A 26,520-nucleotide genomic window follows, 5' to 3' on the forward strand; every position below is an offset into this window, starting at 1 on the left:
TTATAGCTACATGCTGTGGTACACACCATACACAGTTTCAATCAACTCTGTGAAGTTTGGCATTGAAAATTGCCTTTAGTAGAGATCTGAGAATCTGCAAGTGAACAAACACTCGAATGACCTAGCTTGATGCGAGTCACTAATAGAATAAAGTTGACTGAATCGAGCTACAAACACATGGAGTGGAACAATTACTTTTTGACATCCAATAGATGAAAGAAAAACAAAGTTGACTTTGGTGCAATTTCAACTTTGAAATAGAAGAATGAAGAAACAAAATACTGTTGGATATATTACTCTACTGCGCTACTGGCTATATGAGATGACAAAATCATTACTTTCTAGTTTGAGTTTCCTCCTTCTTCATGGATTGGCAAATGGTAATGGTGCTATATTCAGAAGCTGGAAAACAGCATTGTACAACAGCATCAATTCAGTGGCAAAGTGAACATCTACTTCTTAGAAAGATTTTATATTTTGTGCTTAACCCATCAACTGTGGTGTTGTTTCTCATCTTTTTTCTATGTGCTAATTCTCACTCTACTGTTTAGAAGCTACATCTGTTAAAGGGTAATATATTTGAACTGGCATGCAGTGAGTCAAGCTAGACTGTGACATCAAAGATAGCAGGAGAGAAATTATCCCAGATACATCAGTGAGCTTGCCACTCATCAACTGGAGAAGTAAGTCCATACTGATGGACAGTGCTGCAGTGTACTAACTGGTGGATAAGTTAATCTGCTTGAGGTCTAATTTGGGCCAGATCACCAGGCAAACAAGAATGGTCATTCTCACCCAGAAATGGTCAGAGAAAACATAGCAAATTCTTATACTGCCTCACTTATACACACACACACACCAGAGAGAATTCGCTTATCTTTATTGTTGTGCTGATAATTTTTTTGGACAAGGTTCTCATGGCTGGGTGTCCTTCCTACAACCTACACTTTACAGCATGAACCGAATGCATTTTATTGGGCCACTTGGACTAGAGAGCTATGGTAAAATCAAGAGTCCCCTCTACTCAGTATCAGTTACTATTTGGTATTGCTGCTATTTTGTTATAATGTTAACAATTCTGTAGGTTGAATGGATCTCTGGCAAACCTGATGATTTCAAAAACATAGGAATTTATATTCTTTGCTTACTCCAGCCATGTCAAAAAATTTGAGTATATGCTGTTCCATTTACACTTACAAAATCCATGTTTCCACTGTCCATTGTTTTTACAACAAATTCTATGGTTAGATGCCTTTCCTAACACCAACTACTTTACAATGTTGACTGGGTACATTTTATTATTAACACAAGAAAGACTATTGTGACTAGACTAAAGAGTACACTTTATAGTAAAAGCTAACTTCTTATTCTAAAAACATCTTGTTAGTAAAACTAAAGAATAGTGTAACATATGATGTAATATAATAGTTTGTCTTTAATTCATTTTTGTTTTCATTCTCTAAATATAAGCAAATTTTATAGTACTGAACTTCAAGCATTTTCATAACTTAATAAAGTCAATATTTTTAACTAAATTAATTTGCACCCAATTTATGGTATAAATAACACCCAGTAATAATATGTGAGTCAATGTTTAGCAACTTAAGTAGGTATAATTTACTTTACCACATTTTGTTGGTAACTAATGATTCCTTAGAAACAAAGCTGTAACAATTTAAATAGCTATTAGTTAACAAGCAATACTTAAATATCTGAGTTGAAGAAGCCTATGTTACCAAATACTTTATGTTAAACAACAAGCAAACAAATGAGAAAGCTTCTATACAACTGATTGACTTGCAAGAAACAGCAACCAAATTTCTTTCAAATTACCGCCTTAAAAATAGAATGACACATTGCATAATGTAGTAATAGTTGGAAGTAATTCAATCAAACACTTGTTTGAACAGGGTCTGCCTAAGGCTAAACAACATCTATGTAAACATTGTTAACAAGGAAGCATCAGCGTGGATTCTCAACTTGCTACAAATAGCAAGAAATTGCTATCTTCAAATCATAATTCTCAGATATTTCCTTATCGTAAAAAAAAAAAAGGACACACATATTAGGCAATATAGTACATGATGCATTGGCCGGATAACAAGACAAAATGGTCATCGCTAAAGCACATTAGATCACAGATTTTCTAGCTGAGCACTGAGCTGGAATCAAACAACAACTAACAAATTTACAAGCATTTGAGTAACACTGGTTTGAAAATGCACACAGCAGTGCATGTGATTATCATACCATAAATAAGCTGTATAAACCCTGTAGAAGTTTTGAATTTTTTTTTTTTTTTCATTTTTATCTGTCACATATGTTAGAAGCCTTGCAGGTCACCTACTGGTCTTAAGAGACATCTTAGAAGATACAGACTTAATGGAGATTATTGGGATGATATAAGATTAATTGAGATGGCTAATCATCTGTCAACATGAAGCAATCATATAAAACATACACATGCAGAAAGAGAGGGAAATAATGATGAGAAGACAGACAGACGGGGGAAAATAGTACAAATACATATATGGTAACTTGTCCTGGGAGGACAGTGACAGAATAAAAATTGATTCATGATAGTTGTAACTTGCAGACAAACTCTCTTGCTGATGGCACAATACATCCAGCCACACCAAAAGAAAAAAAAAGGAACATGGATCCCTCAAGTTGTAGAAAAAGTCACTAATCGAAATGAAGGGTAAAACTAAATAGAAACTGATTGAGAGTGGCGATGACTTGTTAGTTCTGTCACAGGTACTCAATATAGAAGCATCCAGTCAGTAATAAGAAGGGCAACCAACCACAAATACAGGCCAGGACTGGCTAAATGCCGAAGAATAGTGCCACAATATGTGGTGTGTTCTGACCAAACCATCTCAGGATAGAAAGATAGACATTAAATGATAAGAGACAGTAAGACAGCCTTTGTGCGTGTGCGTGCACACAGAGATAAAAGAAATAGAATGAATGTATACATAAAGATATGCATGAATGAATGAATGTATATGAGCGAGTGTGTGAGCTCATTTCAACTTCCCACTTATTTTTTCCAACATTTTTATATTTCTCCACCACGGTCTGACACTGAGTCTACCTAGATGAGAAACAGGTTCCACTATTGCTTTGAAGTTTGATGATTAATTATACCAGGTGCTTTCCAACAGCACAACTGCTACAACAAATAGCAAATATTTAGGGTTTAATAAAAATAACAACGAAAAGACTGGAATAAAACAAATGAAAGTTAGTATGGGAAAATGAATGTAAAAATAAACAGTGAGGGGAAGAATCCAGAATTAAATACACGAATTACAACAGTTCCTCTCCAGTTTAATTCATATTGAAAAGAACAGTGCAAAAGTAATAACTGTTTCAGTCAAGACCAGTCCTTACTTTGCCCCCCCCCCTAGATATATAATGTATCTTGGACTACGGTATTCCAATATGGCATTCATTTATTTTTAACTGACTGCTTCCCACCGCCTCATGAACGTGTAATATAATTAATTCAGTCAATGTAAACCCATTTTCTCATTCATAAATCATTTATAGCCAATAGTATAGATTTTCTTTTAGGATGTATTAATATTCTCAGTATGTATTTAAGCATTATACTGTCTTAATTAAAAATCCACATGCATCATTTTCAAGTTCTAAATAAGATTTTCATTAACCTCTAAGACAAACTCCTTTTGCTGTTTTAGAATATATTAAAATTTTTGCAATATGTATGTATCTAAGCACAGTGTTTATTTGAAGTAAAAATTTTCATGTGTTATTTTTAAGTTCCAAGTAAGATTATCATTAATCTCTTGCAGGCTTACAATCTCCCTTCTGTTTTCCTACCCCTTTCAAACCACCCCATCTTAATGTCAGTTGTACACAAAATACCTTCTAGCTAGTTTTCTTTTTCTTTTTTTTTTTTTTTAAACTATCTCTCTGGCCCTGAATTTTGAGGAACTAGAGAAATAATGATTTACTTCAGTGATAATATTAATATTTGTATATCTGATGTGTATGAACAGTTTGCCTGCAGGCAAACATTTCCACAAACATTCTTTTCACATGTTGAAAGATGTTCTCCAGTTCCCAACAAACTCTTCCCATCAATTTTGTAACTTAGGGTGGCCACAATGAAAGGTATGTCTGGTGAGGTATTTGAAATGCTTGAACAAACACATGTAGATGTGTGTTGCATGCAAGAGATAAGATAGAGGGAAAACTCAACCAAATTCCTCATGTCAAGGTGCATAGGTATAAATTCTTCTGGGTAGGCAAGAGTGATAATAGTGTGAGTGGTGTAAGTATACTCATAGCAGAAAAATGGGTAAGAGATCATAGTAGTCAGAGTGTGCAGTAAAATACTTAAGCTTGACTAGTCTTGGAAAATATGACTGCAACTTTTATATCTGCTTATGTTCTTCAATTGAGATGCCTGCCTTCATAGCTGGTGACTTCAGTGGACATGTTGAGCATGTAGGATATGGATTTAGAACTTGAAATGGAGGGAATAAGGCTCTTTGAGTTCTGTAATGCAAATGACCTAACAACAAGCAACACTAACTTCAAGGAACCATCCAGTCACCTAATTACCTATCAGTCTGGTGGGTATAAGCCAGACTGATTGCATTCCCACCAGAAAGTGGGAAACACATCATTGTAAATACAAAATCTTCCCCTTTGTAGAAGGTGACTACAGATGTAGTACTAGAAAGACTTGGAAACGCAAGCCTATCTGAAAAAGGAAGATGTGAAAGCTTAAAAATCCATTCAACAATGAGAGAAGTCATAACTGAAGACAAAGAAAAGGATGATGATGTAGAGATATATAATGTAGAGGGCAACTGGAAGTTCTTATGGAACAATCTACTGAAGACTGCAGACTAAATCCGTGGCTGGTACAAAGGTCCAGCTAGACTAAGGATGATGTGGACAGAGTGGAAAAAAGTGACTGAAACAAGCTTGGAAGGATTGGAAAAATCAGGTTAGCATTCCAGTAGCTAAAAGAGAAAAACTAGTTGGCAAGAATATTTAGCAAGGAGAGAAGCAAAAAGGAAAAGGCATTTATCTATCTATTTATGGAAGGTGAGGAAGAAAGATAAAAAGACGTCTAGTGAGGGTGTTTATGAATACCAACAGTATTAAACCATGTATATTTAACCTGTTGCTTTATGGTTTCTCTTATTCCACTGCTTCAAAAAACCATAAAATATGAAACCTCTCATTAGCAATGTCCCCTTCACATTCTAGCAGAAAAATATTTGTATTATTGCTCTACAACCTCAGCCAAAAGAGAAGCAGAAAAGAAGGACTTTGCCAATGTTCAGTGACGTGAGGACCAAAGAACTGAAGTATTTCAGATTGCAAGACAGTATGTGAGAGAAAAATGTGTCCACATGGATGGTGGTGCACTTGCTTTTAATGATTTTGCAAAGAAAGAGGCTTGGATATGCCATTATGAAAGGCTGCTGAATTTGGAGAATGAATGGGAGGAGGAGAGCCTGTGAAATGTTGACCCAGTCGAGGGACCAGCTCCCTGAATCAATAGCACCCTGATGGATAAAGCAATTAAGGATATGAAGTCAGGAAAAGCCCTCAGCCCATCAAGAATCACTGCTGAGATGCTTAAAATATCTGGTGGTGTGGGTTATGGTCTAGTCACCTGTATTGTAAATCAGGTAGTTCATAAAGAAGTCATACCCAAAGACTGGCATAACAGCACCATAGTCAAATGCTACAAAGATAAAGGTGATGCTTTAGATAGAACTACAGGGGTATCAAACTGCTAGATCAAGTGATGAAGGTTACAGAGAGGGTCACAACCCAACTAATTAGGAAGAGTGTCTGCTTAGATGAGATGCAGTTTGGTTTTGTGCTAGGTAGAAGCACCACTAAGGTTACATTTCTTGTAAAGCAACTGCAGGAGAAATACCTAGCCAAAGATAAATCCCTATACTTGGCTTTTGTTGACTTGGGAGAAAACCTTTGACAGGGTCCCCACTACACTCTCGGAGTGGTTGGCGTTAGGAAGGGCATTCAGCTATAGAAACATTACCAGATCAGATTGGAGCTTGGTGCAGCCTCCTGGCTTGCCAATCCCCAGTCAAACCATCCAACCCATGCAAACATGGAAAACAGACATTAAACGATGATGATGACAAGGAGTAAATTAACCAAATTTATTCATAAAGAATGCAAAGTGACAGACAAAACCAAAATTTTAATGACTTAAAACAAAATTTGGATATAATCCTTTGAATTGCTTATTTCATTGACTCAACCACAAGGATGAAAAGCAAAGTAAAATTCATCAGGATTTGATCCTAATCATCTGTCTATTCTAGCATTTTACCTACTGTTAAAGAAGGAAATTGGAACTAAAACTGTGTGATGTCAATGAATTTCTCAAGAAATGTAAATGGTTACAAGTACAATTAGAAACTTTGTTTTTAGTTTACTCTTCATCATCCACCTGATTTTGTTAGTGAAATATTAAAAGAAAAATTGAAAGAAAATAAGATTTTGATGAAGTAGAGTTAATGACTGTCTTAAAATATTTAACATAGAAAAATGACTAAGAAGTACATAAAAAAGAAGTTGGCTGAGATATCTTACTCATAGAAGACAGAATAAATGTAGGAATAATAGAGATTATTTACACAAAGAGTTTTACAAAGTAGCTTCTTTATACAGTTGTTTTTGATGGTCTGATCATCCCTGGTCCAGCAGAGATGTACTGAAAGGCCTCAGATCATCTCTGATCCAGTAGAGATGTACTGAACAGCACTCCAATCATGACTAGCCCATCTTTTCATGATTGCATTAAATAATGCACCATCACTATTTCGGATGTAATTTGAGAATTGGCTGCTATTTCTAGCAGGTTGGGAAAACTCATATACACAGCATAAGGAAAAGTGAAAGCATGAATTCTATGTCAACAACAAGGAGCAATCAATGCTTTGCCAACAATATCAAAGTTTTCAAGACCTACACAAAAATCAGATTGAGAGAAGACAGGTTTTAATCCTTTAGTCTTCAGATTACCCTCTCTAATATAGTGCTTATTTATTCACATTGTTTTCAATTAATCATGCATTATCTCATTGTTTTAAAACTTTGATGATGTGATATTTTTAGAATGATATTGTAGGGTCAGTGTGATTGGCCAGATCTGATCATTTTGAACATAAAACATGTAGAATATTTGGGTAGGATGCTAAAGGGTTAAATGTATTTTGCCTTGCAGTATTCTTAGTAAGAGAAATAACATCATTTACTAAGTAATAAGGGAAAGCAAATGTGTAAAAACTGTTCAAAGATATGCAAGATGAGCCCCTTGTAGCATTTGTCAAGTAAACTTATGTAACGATTGTCTCCAGCCATACCATATGGCTAATTTTCTAGATATATATAGGAAGTAATTTTTAGCAAAATATACATATTCTTCACTTTTTGTATGCATTCATATTTTATGTTAATTTTGTATTAAATTAAAATATACATTATATCTTCAAGTGAACAAAATTACTTTTATAAAACAGCATTTAATCTGTGTTTATTGCAGAAAAAATGTTATAGAAATTTCATTAAATCTGAAGCATTGGAAGTTGTTTAAACATAAGACATTTATTAGTAAATATCTTAAAAATCCATTTTGGATATAAGGGTGTAAACATATAGTCATTTGGGCTGCAAATGGATTTTTTTTTTTTCTAGGAGAAATGAATGATTAATAAAGCTGTTGAGATAGTGTGGATCAAGTGTACAATAAAAAATCTAATTTACACATTATATAAGGGAAAAGAAAAACAAAACTTGTCAGAATAAAGCAAAACAAAAGAAAAAGAACTAGATGCAATTAAAAACATTAGGAATACAAAAAGAGAAGGTGAGATGGGAGAGTAGAGATAATGCTCATGTATCAATCAAACAGGTCTTTCCAGAAGGCATGCTGCATAATAACAATAGCCTGAAAGCAATATTAGAAATGAATTGTTTGCAGCTCCTTTGGAACAAAAGAATCAACAAACATAGTCATGCTAGACTGCAATCAGGCAGTGGATGCATAGTTGATACCACCATGTATGTGCAGTCAAGCTTATTACATATGTAGTGCACCTGCAGTATGAAGAATAGTGGTACATTCAAGAAGAGAAAGCCGGAAAGCAGCTAGTAGATAAAAAGCTTCTTTATTTGCTGGCTTCCTTGGAAATTTTAGAAACTAAATAAACATTGGAGAAAGCCTGTTTCTAATTACTATTACACTGAGGAAAATTTTTTTTATACAGATTAAAAAGTTAAAATATAATACCAGGTATCTATTTTAAACCTTGTTTCAGTCATTGGACTATGGTCATTTTGGGGCACTGCTTTAAGGGGTTTAGTTGAACAAATCAATCCTAGTCCTTATTTTAAAACCTGGGACTTATTCTATTAATCTCTTATGTCGAAATAAGTTACAGGGATGTAAACAAACCAACACAAGTTATCAAGCAGTGGTGGGGAACAAAATGCACACACACACATACATGACAGGCTCCCACACAGTTTCTGCCTACCAAATTCATTCACAAGGCATTGTTTGGTCTGGAGTTATATTAGAAGGCATGCCCAAGGTGCCACACAGTATAACTGAACCCAAAATCACATGATTGCAAAGTGAGCTTCTTAACCATACAACATTCCTAATTCATATTCTATTTTACAAATCTCAGTCATTAGATTCCAGCCTTGCTGGAACACCACCTTCAAGAATTTTAGTCAATCAGATCAATCCTAGAAATTATTTCAGTTTCTATTTGTTGAAATAATCATGGGACAAAAAGTGACATAACACAAGCAACAACATTTTTTTTTTTGAACTGGTATAAACAAAGACACACACACAACAGGAGTGTACTCTATTTCCATCTACCAAATTTCATTCACAAAGCAGCAATCAGCTCATGGTACAAGACACTTGCCCAAAATATTGTACAGCAAGATCAGATCCTGTACCACATGGATGCAAAGAGAACTTCTTTATGACACAGCTATGCCTGTAGTAATGGTTATGGTTAAAATGCCTTTTGTCGGAAGTTTCTTTTATCCAAATTAACCTGGGTTTATTATCATTATTATTATTATCATTTACTTTTTAAAAAATAATTTTGATTTTTCTGTCTATCCAAGCTGTCTCATCTTTATTTTTCTTCAGTTTATATATATTTTCAGTTACATGTCACTTTTTGTATTTACACTTTGTCAACATTATATATAACTTCCTTTTATTATTTTTTTTAATCAATAAATAGCTAAGTTCAAACACTTAAAGCTATTTCAAAGTTTTCTTTTTAAGGATATTCACAGTATACTGCTATGGTATCTCAGCGATTATAAAAAAAAGTGTAAAAGAAACTCACAGACAATAAAAAACAAAGCAAAACACTATCTACATAGTAGTGAAAAGTGTCACACCCCTCTACCACTACTGACAATGATAACAAGCTTTCTGATTTGAAAGAGAAAACACTGCAAACATTTCAAGAGTTAATCACAATTCAAAAGTAATAAAATAGTCGTTGAAAGAACAGTATTTGTAAACGATAATATCAGTTTACATTTTGGCATTTTAAGGTGGTTATTTAATGCTTGCAGAAGTTACTGCCTTGCCATACACCACCAGATTCGACAGGGTCCCCCGATCCCTTATCTGGTGGGCAATGAGGAAACTAGGGATAGATGAATGGTTAGTGAGAGCTGTGCGGGCCATGTACAGGGACGCCGCTAGTAGAGTGAGGGTTGGAAATGTGTACAGTGAAGAATTCCGGGTAGAGGTAGGAGTCCACCAAGGCTCAGTACTCAGCCCCCTCCTATTTATCATAGTCCTCCAGGCAATAACGGAGGAATTCAAGACAGGATGCCCTTGGGAGCTCCTCTATGCTGATGACCTTGCTCTAATTGCTGAGTTGCTATCAGAACTGGAGAAGTTTCAGGTGTGGAAACAAGGATTAGAATCGAAGGGCCTCAGAGTCAATCTAGCTAAAACCAAAGTCGTAATCAGTAGGAAGGTAGACAAATCACAAACACCTTCAGGTAGATGGCCTGCTCGATCTGTAGAAAAGGTGTAGGTAGAAACTCTATAAGATGCACCAAGTGTAAGCTATGGACACATAAGAGATGCAGCAATGTCAAAGGAAGGTTAACTAGGAAGATGGTTTTTGTATGTGGCAGATGCTCAGGAACAATAAACACTGAAAATGCTCTGAGACCAACTTCCGTCACTTTCCAGGGAGAAAAACTAGAAATAGTTGATAGTTTCCGTTACCTAGGTGACCAAGTCAGCAGCGGGTACGGGGTGTGCTGTGAAAGTGTAACTGCTAGAGTAAGAATAGCTTGGGCAAAGTTCAGAGAACTTTACCTCTGCTGGTGACAAAAGGCCTCTCGCACAGAGTGAAAGGCAGACTGTATGATGCGTGTGTACGAACAGCCATGCTACATGGCAGTGAAACATGGGCCGTGACTGCTGAGGATATGCGTAAGCTCGCTAGAAATGAAGCCAGTATGCTCCGATGGATGTGTAATGCCGGTACTCACACTCGGCAGAGTGTAAGTACCTTGAGAGAAAAGCTGGACCTAAGAAGCATCAGTTGTGGTGTGCAAGAGAGACGTTTGCGCTGGTATGGTCATGTGGCGAGAATGGATGAAGATAGTTGTGTGAAAAAGTACCACACCCTAGCGGTTGAGGGAACCTGTGGAAGAGGCAGACCCAGGAAAACCTGGGACGAGGTGGTGAAGCACGACCTTCGAACTTTAGGTCTCACTGAGGAAATGACTAGAGACCGAGACCTCTGAAGGAGTGTGCTGTGCGCGAGAAGACCCGGCAGGACAAGTGAGTCCATAACCCGTGGCCTTCTACATGGGATGGAGCCAGCCTACGTATGCATACCTTCCCTTCTTGGGACACAAAACTCTACTTGTGAAGACGTGATGAGGCAAGTGAGGATCAGAATCGAAATCGATCAATGGAAATTGCGGATGTGCTACCAGTGCCGGTGGCATGTCAAAACTCTGCTTGTGAAGACCCGTTGAGGCAAGTGACGATCAGAATTGAAATCGATCAATGGAAATTGCAGATGTGTTACCAGTGCCGGTGGCATGTAAGAGAACTTTCCGTTTCGCGACCGTTGCCAGCACCGCCCCGTTTCGTGTCCGTTGCCAGCCTCGCCTGGCCCTCGTGCCGGTGGCACATAAAAAGCACCATCCGTTCGTGGCCGTTTGCCAGCTCTGTCTGGCACCAGTGCGGGTGGCACGTAAAAAGCACCCACTACACTCACGGAGTGGTTGGCGTTAGGAAGGGCATCCAGCCGTAGAAACACTGCCAGATTTGACTGGGCCTGATGAAGCCTTCTGGCTTCACAGACCCCAGTAGAACCGTCCAACCCATGCTAGCATGGAAAACGGACGCTAAACGATGATGATGATGATGATGATGACAGAAAGAGCCTCGTAAAATATGAGCCCAACTTTCATTGTTTTAAACTTCTAAGTATCAATTCAAGCAAGGAATTAAAACGCATCTGATCAATTTACAGAAAACTAAACAGAATGCTAGGTTTCTGATTATAAGACAATGAGAGTACATATGAGTGTGTGTAAATAAGCAGTAGCTTTAAACTCACTACTCTTTAACTTTTATAAAACTTATTTTCTTTGTTAGGGTTATATTGTAGTCCTTCACCACAAGTCAAGCAATCAGTGGAGTGACTAGAAGATTCTAAACCATATTCTATCAGAGCCTTTGTTAACTTCTCAGGCAATTTGCAATTCTGGGACTTAAATGTATTATATATTATTTATAGTGATTTTCTGTGAGAATAAGCTCTACATTTTAGAGAAGACATTCAAGGCAAAGGACAAATGTTGAATTTTTCACCAAACATGATAACCTCATTTTTCATAAACACAACATACCTGTGTGGTTAAGATGTTTGCTTCTCAAACATATGATTTCAGGTTTAGCGCCTTTGCATGGCACCTTGGGAAAGTGTTTCTGCTATAACACTGGGCTGACTAAAGCCTTGTGAGTAGATTTGGCAGATGGAAACTGAAAGAAGCCCAGTGAGTGTGCATGTGTATATGTCTCCTTGTCTTGACATTGCTTAGTAGTTGAAAATGTCTGTCACTATCATACAAGCAGTGTCATTCATTTCTGATATATTCTTCAGAAACAGGTCTGGCCATGGAAAAATATTATATTAGTTATAAACAAGTGAAGGCTGGTACAAGGAAGGACACCGGTAGAAAATTTGCCTCAATAAACTTTGCCCAACTCATTGCAACCACAGAAAAGTGGGCATTAAAATGACATTACACAACATTACAGTGGAAGGAAATGCAGTTAAAAATGGAATAGAGAGAGATGAATTAACAGATGGTATACAGTGATGTGACGTAAGTAGTTTTAAAGACCCAGTCTTTGGTGATTCGAGATAACCTGGATGATATAACCTCGCAATTTTGGGGGATGGAAGAGTCACAAGGATGAAATGGAAGACTCCAAAGCAGATATACATAAATTGATACTGCAGTGTATTTTATCTGGCTTCCTACTGGTTTTGCTATTCCATAGTTTAATAACAATAATTATTATTACTTAACAACCTTTAGAGAACTGATTTCTAATAATATTAGTAAAATAAAATAAAGAGAAAAATGTATCAGGACTTTAACAGAAAATGGAGAGGAAGGATCTGGGGCATGAAAATAAAAGGAACCCTATCAGCTGTCATATGAACACTGGAAATAACAAGGACAAAACAGCTGGTAAGAAAGCATAGAGACTTAGGAATTGACACCCAAAAAGCAGAGCTGAGCACGGTTCATCATCTAAATCCTCCAAAGTTCTTGAAAATTTAAGAAAAATTTTATCTCTAAATCTCTTGGACTGTTGACACAATCAATGTTATAATAAAAATAATAACCTTTTAATTAAGCATATGAAGTGAAAGCCACTAGAAGTGTTCTAAAATGGTTTTCTGTAGCAAACAAAATAAAATACTATTAACAATGCTATCTACACCTAGTTATTTGCACCACTGAGGAATGATCCCACATTTTTAAAGCAAAAGAAATATAAAATTGTGTATTTTCAATATATATCTCTCTCTATATAAACGGCAGTTTGTCTGTGCATTTTCTGTGTGTCTGTTTTCTCGTACCCTCACTCTGACCACGGCTTTCAACCGATTCTGATGAAACTTGACACACACATAGCCCAATGTCATAATTCAAAACTAACGCAGCGAAAATTTTGAAAAGTTCCCCCAGTTCTGAAAAAAATCGATAAATTCGACATGGGGTCGAGAATCAGAAACCCAAACCACAGACCGTCTAGGGGACGCAACTCCACCTTTTTTAACTCTCAAAAAAAATTTACCATAATTTTTTTCCCATTTTTTTGCCATAACTCTCTATTTCCCTTACAAACCTGAGCAACGCCGGGCGATACTGCTAGTAATTAATAAATGACATTTTTCAAAATACAATCTAAGAGTGTATAAAAATAGAAAAAATATCACTTGTGTATGCATGTGGGTGAAAGGTTTACATAAATAAGCATGTGCATAGGGGGGTGTGCTTCTCTCTTATATATATATAAAATCATTTTCATGCCTATTTTTCTATGCTTGCATGGATAGATCAGATCTTAAACTCCAGCACAAAGTCTTATCAATTGTTGTCCTTTGTTATTATTTTCAGTACTTCTTCCCATGTCTTCCTCTTCCACAAGATCTTTCCACACACATCACATGGTACTTCTATACCCAACTACCATTCTCTATACTGCCTTCTATCTTGCGCACCACATTTGATTTCTCTTATACCCAGTTTTTCTCTCAATATATACAAACTTGTGTGTCTGTTTGTTGTGAGTTTTGAATATGTCACTGCTGAAATAGAACAGTCCACAATACTCATAGAAAAGCTAATATCATAAATATTATAAATGTATAATAGCAGAAATGACAACTGACAACTGAAACAATAACAAATCAATAGAACAGAAAAAAAAAACAACAAAAAATATATAGAACACTAGTTTCAGCGTGTGTATGTATATGTATGTATGTATAAATATGAAATAAATAAATTAAAAAAACGAAAATAGAAAGAATCCCAACCTAAGCTAAGCCTCAACTAAAAGTGTTATTAGCTTATTGAAACTTGATTAATAATGTTCATCAAATAGGGGAGGGAAAAAAGTCCATCGTCAAGTTGACTCCGCTTCAGTGAATCACTTCACAGTTCTGCAGCAAACCTATTTTCAGTTCTATTATTGAAACTGATAGATGGTGTTGGTGGTAGTAGAGGTGGTGTTGGCAATGGTGGTTGTAATGAATTCCCTTGACAACTGAGATATAGCAATATATCATTATCAAGAACTTAGTGGTAGTGGGCAGGGTTGCTAAGTGAAGGTGGATGAGGATAAGAGAAATCTAGATTCGCAATAAATTGAGAAACGAAAATAATAAAAAGTAACAACAATAATAATCATTCCTAACACAAACACAAGTCTTCAAATTTTTGGAGGAAGGGGTTACTTGATTAATTTAACTCTAGTATTTAGCTGGTACATTAATACCTCAATAAACCTCAGAAGGATGAAAAGTTGATAAGATTTGAACCCAAAATGCTGAGATCCAGAATACTGCGGGTCATTTTATTCCATGCTCAAATGATTCTGTCAATGTACTACCTTGATGATGATAGTAATAATTTCTTTTATTGCCACAGGGGTGACAGAGAGGGGAAGATTTGAAGGAGAAATTATAAAATGATAAAATTTTTATAGAAATAAAATTAGGAAAAAGCTCCATTAGATTTCTTTTTTATGAATTTTAATAACAAAAATTAAGTATAAAATGATTAAAAAGTTTATAAAAAGAAATTGAGAAGCAGAAAAATATTCCTCATATTGAAGTGCATTTAGCATATAAATGCAAACAAAAACAATGTTTATCTAAAAAGAGGCAAAATAATAATTTGCTTGTAAGAAATTTAATAAATTAATTCTGAAAGTGATAAAATAAAAAAACAAAAAGATGGGAAAATATAAAAATCTTGATCTTTCTGTAAAGTTCATCTATTATAAATTCAACTGTAACACTGACATTTTAGTACATGTCCAAATATTTTTAGAAAACAGAAGCATCAAAAAATGTAATAGGACATATCCTTTCTCTTGAAATATTAACCAATTTTAACAAATTAAAACAATTTATATAATTGGAGGAAATGTTAATGTATTATTTTTACAATACAACGGTCATCAAAATGTTTTGTAAAGTCTAGAGTTAAGGCAATGAGCTGGCAGAATTGCTACTATGCCAGGCGAAATGCTTAGTAGCATTTCATCCATCTTTACATTTCAAGTTCAAATTCCACCAAGGCTGACTTTACCTTTTATCTTTTTGGGGTCGATAAAATAAGTACAGTTGAGCACTGGGGTCTACGTAATTGACTTACTCCTCCTCCAAACATGCTGGCCTTGTGCCAAAATTTGAAGCTAATATTATGTGTAGAGTTAAGGTGGCAAGCTGGCAGAATTTTTAGTTCACTAGGCAAAATGCTTAGCAGCATTTCGTCTGTCTTTACATTCGAAGTTCAAATTTTACCAATGTTGACTTTGCCTTTCATCCTCTTGGGGTTAATGAATTAAGTACCAGTCGTGCACTGGAGTTAATGTAGTCAACTAGCTTCCTTTTTACCAAATTTCAGGCCTTGTGTTTATAGCAGAAAGGAATACCATGTCTATAGTTCAAATCTCAAAGTTAACTTTGATTAGTACTTTACTTTATTAACTTCAGAAGGATGGAATGCAAAGATGGAGGAAGAGGAATCTGATACCATTGACACTTGATACCAACCTTTCTAAACTGGCCCCTGGCCTATGCCACTAACTTCCTGCTTAAAATTATCTAAATTAATACCTTTAAAATTTAATGCTATGATGCAAACACCATCTTAATAAATATTAATATTTTACTAAATTCCTTATTTTCAAAATTAACTTAAACAATGTCAGTATATTTTAACAGAAATATAATAATAAATGGGTTAAGTATATCCTTCATCACAAATGAGGTCTTGTATTTAAGTTTTAAATTATTAACATTTTTAATAACATGGATGTCCTTTCCATTTAGTACCCTCAGTTAAGGGCAACTAAAAGCCAAGCTAGGCGATGAGGATGATTTAAGCCAAATTGGTTGAATAAACTTCCAAGTAGTCTGTTAATAAAGAGAATTTAAATTAAGCAAACCCAGTTAATGAAAAGATAGTTAATTGTAGAACATAGCTTCTTATATCATTAAACAAGTGCTATCCCTGGTAATGTAAATTCCTTCTGAGCGTCCATTAAGGACTTTTATGAGTCAGTGCTTAGTCCCAGTTTATGAGTGTAGAAAGATGAGACATAATTCACCCTTGAATATATGAAGTTATTGGAGTTATTTAACTGCAAGAGAGTCAGTGAACTGAAATTACAAAATTACATACACTGCCTACACTGCTTAATAAATTTCTTGTTTTGGAACTGAATTCATGAACAATGAGTTGATAATACAATTTTCTTGCTATTAAGGTGATGTCACTTCCATAGACAGTATGTGTCTACAGCTCAGGTCAATTAGTCTAGTGAGAAGTATTTTAGTATTGAATTCAGAATGATGTGGGTGACAAATGTACTGTTGCATGCATGATAATGTTGGAAATCAGTTAACTTTAATCCTTTTATCTACAAATGGAGAGATTACGTGGTTATGATTTGCTATTTCCTATGCTTACAAAGATAGTCATCTATGAGTTAGCATAAGTTGTTAGAGTGTAAGTGTTCTGGTTCAGCTCCAGTACAGCCCTGAGTGAACAGACAAACGAATAAAGGTGTCTAAACCATGTCAATTCTGTCATTTTTCTAAACAGTGACTAAATTTATAGTGAATAATAAGAGATTTAGCTGTTATTTTTAACAGGTTAAGCAAAAATATATAGGTTTCTTCATGAACTCGGAGTTTATATTTCACCAATACATCTAATTCAGTTTCAAACATTTAAGACTGGACAGATTTAAGGAAAATTAGGCAATATGCTTTATCTCAGAATGCAACGACTACATCTCTGTGTTTGACTAATCTGATTTTATAAAAAACTTCCCATATAAGCACCAGTAAACAGTGAGTGTGATTATATTACCTTCTTTTATGAACCTAATTATATACCAATCAAATTTTTTTAATTAAGAATTACCTTTTTTTATATATCTAATTATATACCAATCAGATTTCTTTTAAAGATAAAGTTTGTATTTATAAGTAGTATAATTACTTGGCTCAATATTTGTTCATAATTAGTCCTAGTGGAATAGGAAGCAAGTAAAATGTGTCCCAGCAGGATTTCAACCCAAATACAAATAACAGTGCATTAATAATTACTGAACATAAGATTTACATGAAACCAAAGTAGAGATGATATGACATTCATTTATTTGTCATGGGGATCAGTAACCAAAATGAAATTAAATTGCTACATCTAAGAATCCATATGAACTTGGGTCAGAATATATATCTACTATTTCAAGCTAGAGAATACAGATTATCTTGTTATCATGTAAAGAAAGAGAGAGAGAAAAAAAACTCCCAAAACTTTTTGTCAAAATACATCCCAGCTCATTCATTAATATATCAATAATAGAAATTGTGAGACAGACCTTGCATTGTTGTTTTCATGAGAGTTTACTCCCTGAGACTTTTGCTCCAGACAGCAACAGCTGATACTGTAAAGATAATGAAAATAGAATAATGAAAAGAAAAATATAAAACTGTGTAGAAGAAATAAATATATATACGTATAGTATATATAACCCATGGCCCCTACCTGGGACGTAGTCAGTCCACCTGTGCATACCTTCCTTCTTGTGACACTTGTGAAGACCTGTTGAGGCAAGTGAAAATCAAAATCAAAATCAAAACAAATCAAAATAGATGAACATCAATGGAATCTGTATCTTTGTGGTACCAGTGCCGGTGGCACACACTTTGTGGTACCAGTGCCGGTGGCACACAAGAGAACCATCCGAACGTGGCCGTAGCCAGTTCCGCATCGACCGGCCTCCGTGCTGTGGGCACGTAACAAACACCATCCGATCATGGCCGTTCGCCAGCCTCATCTGGCACCTGTGTCAGTGGCACATAAAAACACCTTCCGAAGACCCAGCAAGACTAGTCAGTCCACCTGTGCATACCTTCCTTCTTGTGAAGACCGGTTGAGGCAAGTGAAAATCAAATCAAATCAAATCAAAATAGACAAAATAGATGAACATCAATGGAATTTGTATCTTGTGGTACCAGTGCCTGTGGCACACAAGAAATCCATCAGTGCTGTAGTCAGTGCGGTGGGCACATGACAAACACCATCCGATCGTGGCCGTTCGCCAGCCTCATCTAGCACCTGTGTCGGTGGCACATAAAAACACCATCCGAAGACCCGGCAAGACTAGTCAGGCCATAACCTATGGCCCCTACCTGGGACGTAGTCAGTCCACCTGTGCATACCTTCCTTCTTGTGACACTTGTGAAGACCTGTTGAGGCAAGTGAAAATCAAAACAAATCAAAATAGATGAACATCAATGGAATTTGTATCTTTGTGGTACCAGTGCCGGTGGCACACAAGAAAACCATCCGAACGTGGCCGTAGCCAGTACCGCATCGACTGGCCTCCGTGCTGTGGGCACGTAACAAGCACCATCCGATCGTGGCCGTTTGCCAGCCTCATCTGGCACCTGTGTCGGTGGCACATAAAAACACCATCCGAGCGTGGCCGTCTGCCAGCCTCGTCTGGCACCTGTGTCGGTGGCACATAAAAACACCATCCGAGCGTGGCCGTTGCCAGCCTCGTCTGGCACCTGTGTCGGTGGCACATAAAATCACCCACTACACTCTCGGAGTGGTTGGCGTTAGGAAGGGCATCCAGCTGTAGAAACACTGCCAGATCTGACTGAACTGGTGCAGCTTTCGGGCTCCCCAGACCCCAGTTGAACCGTCCAACCCATGCTAGCATGGAAAGCGGACGTTAAATGATGATGATGATGATGATAGTACACACACTACACATGAAAGGCTTCTTCAATTTCTGTCTACCTAATCCATTTCCAAGTTTGATGGTTGGGTCTGTCTAGTCTACTTAATTGATCCCAGTCCAATATTTTAAGGTAGGTAGAAAGTGACTTAAAACAAATTTAGCTCCTTTTTCTTGCAGGTCAAGTAAATGTGTAGTGTATAGAAGTTACCTAAAAGGCTTGTATAAGCTAAATGTGATAAAAATAAAAAGTTTCAGAATGTTGACCCCCACCTCCATCTTTCAAGTTTCATTTTGCAAAATATTTTGAGTAGTGTAGCTGTTATTTATTATCAGATGGTGAGGGCACACCTGAGACGGAGCTCAAAACCTTCCAAGATATTAATATGCAACAAATGCTTTTAGGAAAGCATTATCATAACTTCCCCCAAATACCTTAGACTGTATGGCTACCTTGCTTGCATAGCAACCATACAGACAATGGAAAAGCTCAAGTGTACTTCCAATCTGCAGTGGATGTACTACTCTATTTTAAGGAATGTAGAAAGTAAATTGAACTTGTTGCCCATTTTTATAAGATTAAACAGCTAATATGAATTTAGACTTACACTGAAATGAAACAGGCAGATATATAAAGATATATAAGAGAGAATAAAAATGTGAGAACGGACCTGGTGAAACCCAATCTATATATCCTAACTGATGATTCAGTCTAATGAACACTACACCATAGTTCTCAATAGAATCCCCACCCCAACTTTAGCAACTTTATACAAACACATGTCAAAATTCTTATACTAAGGTATCAACAAAGAGATATAGGTTTCGATTTAAATGTTTACTATCCCATATCAGATTTACTTTTGCTGCAGAGTCACACATGTTGGTTTATTTTTAAAATTTAGTTGAAGGAAGGCTGGAGCTTATTACACTTGCAGGTCCTCCAAGATGGGTAATATTTCTGTGGTTGATGCTAAACTTGACCATCCACAGGTTGAAAAATGTGTGCCGATGTGCAATTCCTCTATTTGTCATCTGAAGGACAATGAGGGTGAAACATTTGCTTCAAATGAATAAACTATTTTTATCTCATTTGTATACCAATTCTTTACGTGGGTGATGTGCGTGTGTGTGTACATGACATTATTATCATCACTGTTTTACATATGCTTTTTTCATGCTGACATGAGTTAGATGGGGATCGTCAGTCAGTATTTTACAGCTTGATGCACTTTTTAGATGCCAATCTTTACTTGTTTTCAAGCAAGTAACTTTATCCCACATCTTCAAAAACCCTCACGTAGACATGTACACTATGAGATTTCCAGTAGACTGCGGTTTGGAGTAGAGTGAATTGAATAAAGTATTTACAGCAAAATTTAGAGGATGAGGCACAGTTGGATTGAAAATAGAAAGAAAAAAAAAGAGCCAGTACACTAGGTAGGTTTTAGAGTCAAGTGTAAAGCATACTTTTTACTCCCATTATATGATATTAGAGTAGAACCAACTAGTGATTAATTTACTTTTATAAATAAATTAAACCCAGGAAAGATTAATAAGTAACATGGAAATTATAGTCATACATGTATGTAGTCAAAAATATTTTAGGGGCTGGCGTATATTTCAATGTTGTTCAGCTTCCAGCCATAACTAATTCCACTTCTATTTTTATTTGAAGGGGACTTGGTTGCTATTTCTAGAATGTCATGATTATGTGGAAGGTTCCATACTTGTTCTTAGACTGCTTAATTATATTTGGAGAGTAAATACAATGATGGCTTGTGTTAATGTTTATACACAAGTTATTTAGATATTTTTTACATGAAACTACTTTTACTAAACTGAATAGCTTTAATGTAAGGAATAGAATATGTTTTCTTTCAAAGATAATGCTTAACAAAAGTGGTTGCTAATCAAATCTTGATGTACTGTGAATATTTTTACTTACTGAAAAATCCATGTAATTTGTGCACCCGTGTAATTTACACGGGTGATTTTCAGGTTAAAAAAAAAAAAAGCTTCTACTCATGTAAAATTCGCACCCAAAAGTTTCCATAATTGCCGATATGGCCAAGGGAAAAAGGTTTTCAATTTAGTTGTATTTAGCATAATTTTACTAATGACTAAATTTTATTAAATTTTCATGAAATAAAAATAATTTCTGTTTAACAAGTAGAAAGCTATTAAATTACAAAGTACTTGTGTTGTTTATAATAAATTTTACATTTCTTGCCCACAAGAGATTATGTCTGATCTTTAGCATACTTTTGTATGTCTTCTCAAATCACAATCAAAGGAAAAGTTGATAATTCTTACCAACTAAAACAAAGCTGATAAATACGAACGTGTTGCAAGACAAGTTTAATTACCAATAAACATTAGCTTGGATGACACTTTACTCAACCGACAGAGCAAGGTGACCAACCAAACTGATTATGTAAACAGAATTCTGATTAGTCGAAAGTGTCTTCTTGTCTCAAGCTCTGACTTTCTGCCTATTCTTGTCAGAACCTTTGATATGGACTATCAAAATTTTAATCCCTTTCACACTTATAAAATGTCAAGCAAACTTGAAAATTTGTCATAACTGTTTTTAGCTGGGAGACCAAACTGATAGTCTGGTAACCCACTAAAATTGACATTAAAAATTGAAAGGAGAAAATAAACAGCTTTGCAAGTTTAACTCGGTGTTTACTGAACAAGGGAGGTGAGAAATTTAAGAAGCAACGTCTGTGAGGAGACATCATCATCATTTAACGTCCGCTTTCCATGCTAGCATGGGTTAGAATAGCAAAAATCTACTATACCAAAAGAACTGGTAATACATGCATTGCAAGCATTCTATAAAGAGAACATGAGATTGCTGCATAATTCAAAATGAATGTGAAATGACATTAAACATCATATAAGGTAAATGAAGGTTTCTGTAGGAACCCTAAGTCATATTCACTTATTGAGTTTACATGCACAAGGATGAATTATGTTGTTGTCGGTGTTAGATGCAGTAAGAGCTGGTAGCAGCGATGTTGGATATGATGAATTTCATTGTCCTAAAGTGAAGAAAGCGAACAATAGCTTCCTGGAGAAAAACTGATCTATTTGAGGAAATTGTTGGACTCCATTGCGATAGGTAGAAACTCCAAGCAATGTAAAATATGGCCCGGAATGTGATTACCAGCATAAATGTCAAACTGGTGAAGGTAAAGGACATGGACTGTGCTGCCTCCTGGTTATTTTTTTTTTGTTTTTTTTTTTCTCTACGGAAACCCACTTTTGCAACTTCAGAAATTCTGAATCTCCAAAAAAAAATTGGCATTTCAAAATTTTAACCGCACCCCTCAATTTTTCACTTTTTTCAGAATTTTTTTTTGGGGTGGGGGGTGAAATATGTAGAAAAATACAGAGATTATGATTCTGAAAAAATTTTTTGTAAAAAAAAATAACTGAAATGGGGTGTGGTCCAAGTCCTTTACCCCCACCTGTCAAACTTCAAAAAGTAGTTAACCATTTAATGATTTTAGTAAATTTATGCAGAAAAGTAAGCATTATACCGTCCAGCATAAATAAAAGTCAACTTCAGTATATTTTTTCTGTAAAAACCTATCCTGACATTAAAGGAGTCAACTTCTGATATGAATGCTTACATTTGTACATCATTTTGTAACAAAAAAAAATTTCTAAAATAAATTCTGGAAATGATCTACTCATGTAATTTATGTGCCCCCTAAAGTATATTTTTGCTTTTGCAAAAAAAGTGCAAAAATTACACGGGTTTTTACGTAGTTAAATTATCATAGTTTACACTTCCTCAAGTGTTTTAAAAATTGGGATTGAATAATTCAAGAAATTTTAGCTTTTAATGTATGCATACACTCAGAAAAGAGGTTCTGTGATGATGATTAGGTATGTATATAAATGTGTGTTTGTATTCTCCCCATGACAAGTGTGTGCACTAATTGAAAAAAAAAAAAAAAAAAAAGCCTCACTGTTAATACAAATAGTGCCATTTGTTTGTAGTCCACTGGAAAAAGCATATCTGGGCTTAATGACATGCCTTGATATGCTGTGTGCTGATTGTAAACAAAACTCTCATTGCTCATACAAAGTGTTGCTTGTTTGCAGTCCTCTATGGAAGCATGTTTAGAATGTTTGTTGGTCAGTACACTGAATATTACCTTGCTTGGAAACAAATGAGGGTTGGCATCAGGAAGGACATCTAGCAGTAGAAAACTACCTCAATATAGTGTTGTAATGATGATTATCCACACACAATCCCTTCATAGTGAATCTCTGAGATATGTCAGCATTCATATATTACGCATATTTTCGGTTTATCCACTTATCCTGTTGTATTTCACTGAAAAGTATATAACACCTCCCTTACTCCACTGATTGCTGTGCATGTAGCACATGTTTAAGAGCTCAATGTCTGGTATACATCTTTCAATAATTGACTTTCTTGGCTGGAGGTAAGGAAAAGTAAGTTTATGCTAAAATAAGACAATGGAATGGAAGAAACCAAGTCTCTCCAAGATGCAACAAGTACAATCTATCTAAGAGATTCTATCTAACTCTGAAAAAAAAAAATCAGATACAGGATAGAAGAGACTTTACTCCAGCTACAGTTGTCTGTTACTGCTGGTGGCATGATAAAATGTCATAAGCTTATACTGAAAACTGGCAGGTGATAGGAAGGGTAATCAGCTGGTGGTTTTCTGTTATACATATCAGATGATGAAGAACTGTGACAGGTGGTGAAACCCACACAAGCATGGTAAAAAAAAATCAGATATATGACAAAGACGATAATATTACTAGAAAAAAATTGTTTAAATAAGTAATGATTTTTAAATATACAGGGAAATCTCTGCTTGGAATTTTCATAGAAAAAAAAAAAAGTAATAAATTTTTTTCTAACACTTACACAAAATCTTTCGACAAAATAGATTCACCAACAGGGGAGATTTGTCAAAAGAAAGTAAAAAAAAAAACAAAAACTTTTTTTAATGTTTATGCCAATCATAAAATCTCAAATTCCCTGTATACGTTAAATAACCAGTCAAAAGCTAACTAGAGTGATTTTTTATCTACAACATATACTGCCAAATGTTTTATTTCATTATTTGTCCTTAAAGCTCTCTTGAATAAAGCCATACAAATTGACTGTTTAATTCTTTTCAAATGAATGAAGTACTAAATTAAATTAAGTGCAGTTAGGGTAAGATGGAGTGAGTATTCAAATTTATTTTAGTATCATTGTGAAATAATCTTCTGAATTATTTTTTCTCAGTTATCATCTGTTTAGTAGCATGGCTGTGTGGATAAGAAGTTAATTTTGTAATCATGTGATTCTTGGTTAGATTCAACTAAACCTTGCAAATGAAAGTGGATAGATAGTTTGGAAGCTCAGTGGCTGGGCTGTTGTATCAAGTATATAGTTGTGAGGAAAATACCACAGGGAAATGCTTTGCAAATTAAATACAAAAACATGGAGGTCTTATATATAATGGAGTAGGTTGAAAAACTCAACTGATCAAGCAAAGGGGAAAACTCTAATAAGCTCAGATGAATGAAATTTCTTGGAAATTAAGACAATGCAGACTGGTGTGGATCTACATTCAACTCTCAATACCAACCTATCAAAGACTACATATATGCAAGTGTTACTTTTAAATTAAAATCTCTCAAACTAAAACATTGTTACATGAATGATAATATGAGACTTCAGATGGCCAGAGCTAATTATCTTACTAAATCCTTAAACATCTTCATATTGAAAAATCAACCGTAACATTTGGACAATCTAGTTATTAAAATCATTACCACAAAAGGAACCAACTGTTGAAAGCAAGATATGTTTCTATGCTATCAAATCTCCTCAGCAAAACATATTGACAAGATTTTAAACACCTCTCATATACCCTGCTATCATAAAACAGTTAAATATGGAAAAATATTAAAAAACAAAACAAAAAGGGCATTACCCCCACCCCCAGAATGTATGAAAGGTCACTTGTCATAGATTATAGAAATAAAGAAATATATCAGACAACAGAGGAGCCTCTAGAAACATGTCTACTGTCTTGAAAAATGCACACAGAGTTGAGAGTATGGTCCTATATACATGAGCACTAGGTCTTGAGAAAAAAAAAAAGACACAAATGGTTATGGCTGGAACATCTTTGATGATAAGTATGCTCAGCTATGGCTAAGTTGAGGCTGTACAACATTCTTTTCTGTCTCTAACTGAATTTGGTTTGTTTTTCCAGAGAAACTGAGGTCACATGAATAGATGAAAGCATTACAATTGTCATTTGAAAGAAGTATCCCCTGACTGAGAACAGATATTGCTGGTTGGGGATAACAGAAACCTTGCAGTAATACCATTAAGATGCCCAAAATCTTGATGCATTGCATACAACTACAGCAACACAATGCTGGTTTCTTCCTCCCTTTTTACTATCAGACCCTACTATCAGCCAAACAGACCCTACTTTTTCTTGAATAAACCATAAAATTAAGGTTACTACTAACTCAACTACTGTGAAATTAATAAGAAGCAATTTTTAAATCAAAAATATAATTATCAATAATTTGACAACAAAAAATAACCCGAGTCAATGAAAGAATCTGTATAGATCTCTCAACTGGCTAAAAATAACAACAAAATCTCTCAAATCACACCAAGATACAATATATTTGAATAAAAGAGGAGAGGTTTGTCAGACAAAATGCCTTTTATTACACATAGGTCTGTTTGATCATTGCTGATCTGGGGCTAAACAACATCAGCTGTTGTCACCTCCTCTCACATTCTCAATTATTTTTTAAAAAGTTCAGCATTGGCAATAAAATAAAATGACAATACAACAAATAAACAAATTAATACTTATATTAATAAGTCTCAGCATACTTAATGCCATGGTGCATTAAAACCCAATTAGATATAAATATGTATTAGAAAAGAAGCAAAATAAAAAAAAGGAATGTTACAATAACTGGTGTTTTATAAAAAAAATAAAGAATTGAACCTATTTTAGCTCCTTTATCAAAGTAACTTTTTCATAGCTTACCAAATTAATAGTAAATAAATTGCTAAGTAAATATAGCAGAAATACATATTTGTTGTTTATGCATAATCTCATAGCTTTGAGATTATGACAATGTGATTGCTTACTTTTTAGAATGACAATGCAGGGTAGGTATGAGAGGCTGGATCTGGTTAGTTTGAACATAAAACAGGTAGAATATTTGGGCTAGATATGCCTAAAGAGTTAAACCTTTTTATGAATATATTTTAATGATACCCACTGCTTCAGTATGCTTCAAAAAATTTTGAGAAAAAACAAAACAAGAATTTGAGTTCATTTAGGAAAAAAAGAACTTCAATATTATACTGT

The 26,520-nt window shown here is 35.1% G+C and overlaps 1 protein-coding gene across 3 annotated transcripts in view; it reads right to left on the minus strand.

Annotated features, from left to right (window-relative positions):
- The window catches only part of LOC115211137 (zinc finger protein aebp2), a 185,229-nt gene that overhangs the window by 62,225 nt on the left and 96,484 nt on the right, over positions 1-26,520 (minus strand). For all 3 annotated transcript variants that reach the window (XM_036502260.1, XM_029780084.2, XM_029780083.2), the window contains exon 3: positions 17,753-17,818. In XM_036502260.1, the coding sequence (XP_036358153.1) occupies positions 17,753-17,818 (66 nt within the window). The remainder of the gene's footprint in view (positions 1-17,752; positions 17,819-26,520) is intronic.

This window comes from Octopus sinensis, linkage group LG4 (genome assembly GCF_006345805.1).
Source record: "Octopus sinensis linkage group LG4, ASM634580v1, whole genome shotgun sequence".
Lineage (NCBI taxonomy): Eukaryota > Metazoa > Mollusca > Cephalopoda > Octopoda > Octopodidae > Octopus > Octopus sinensis.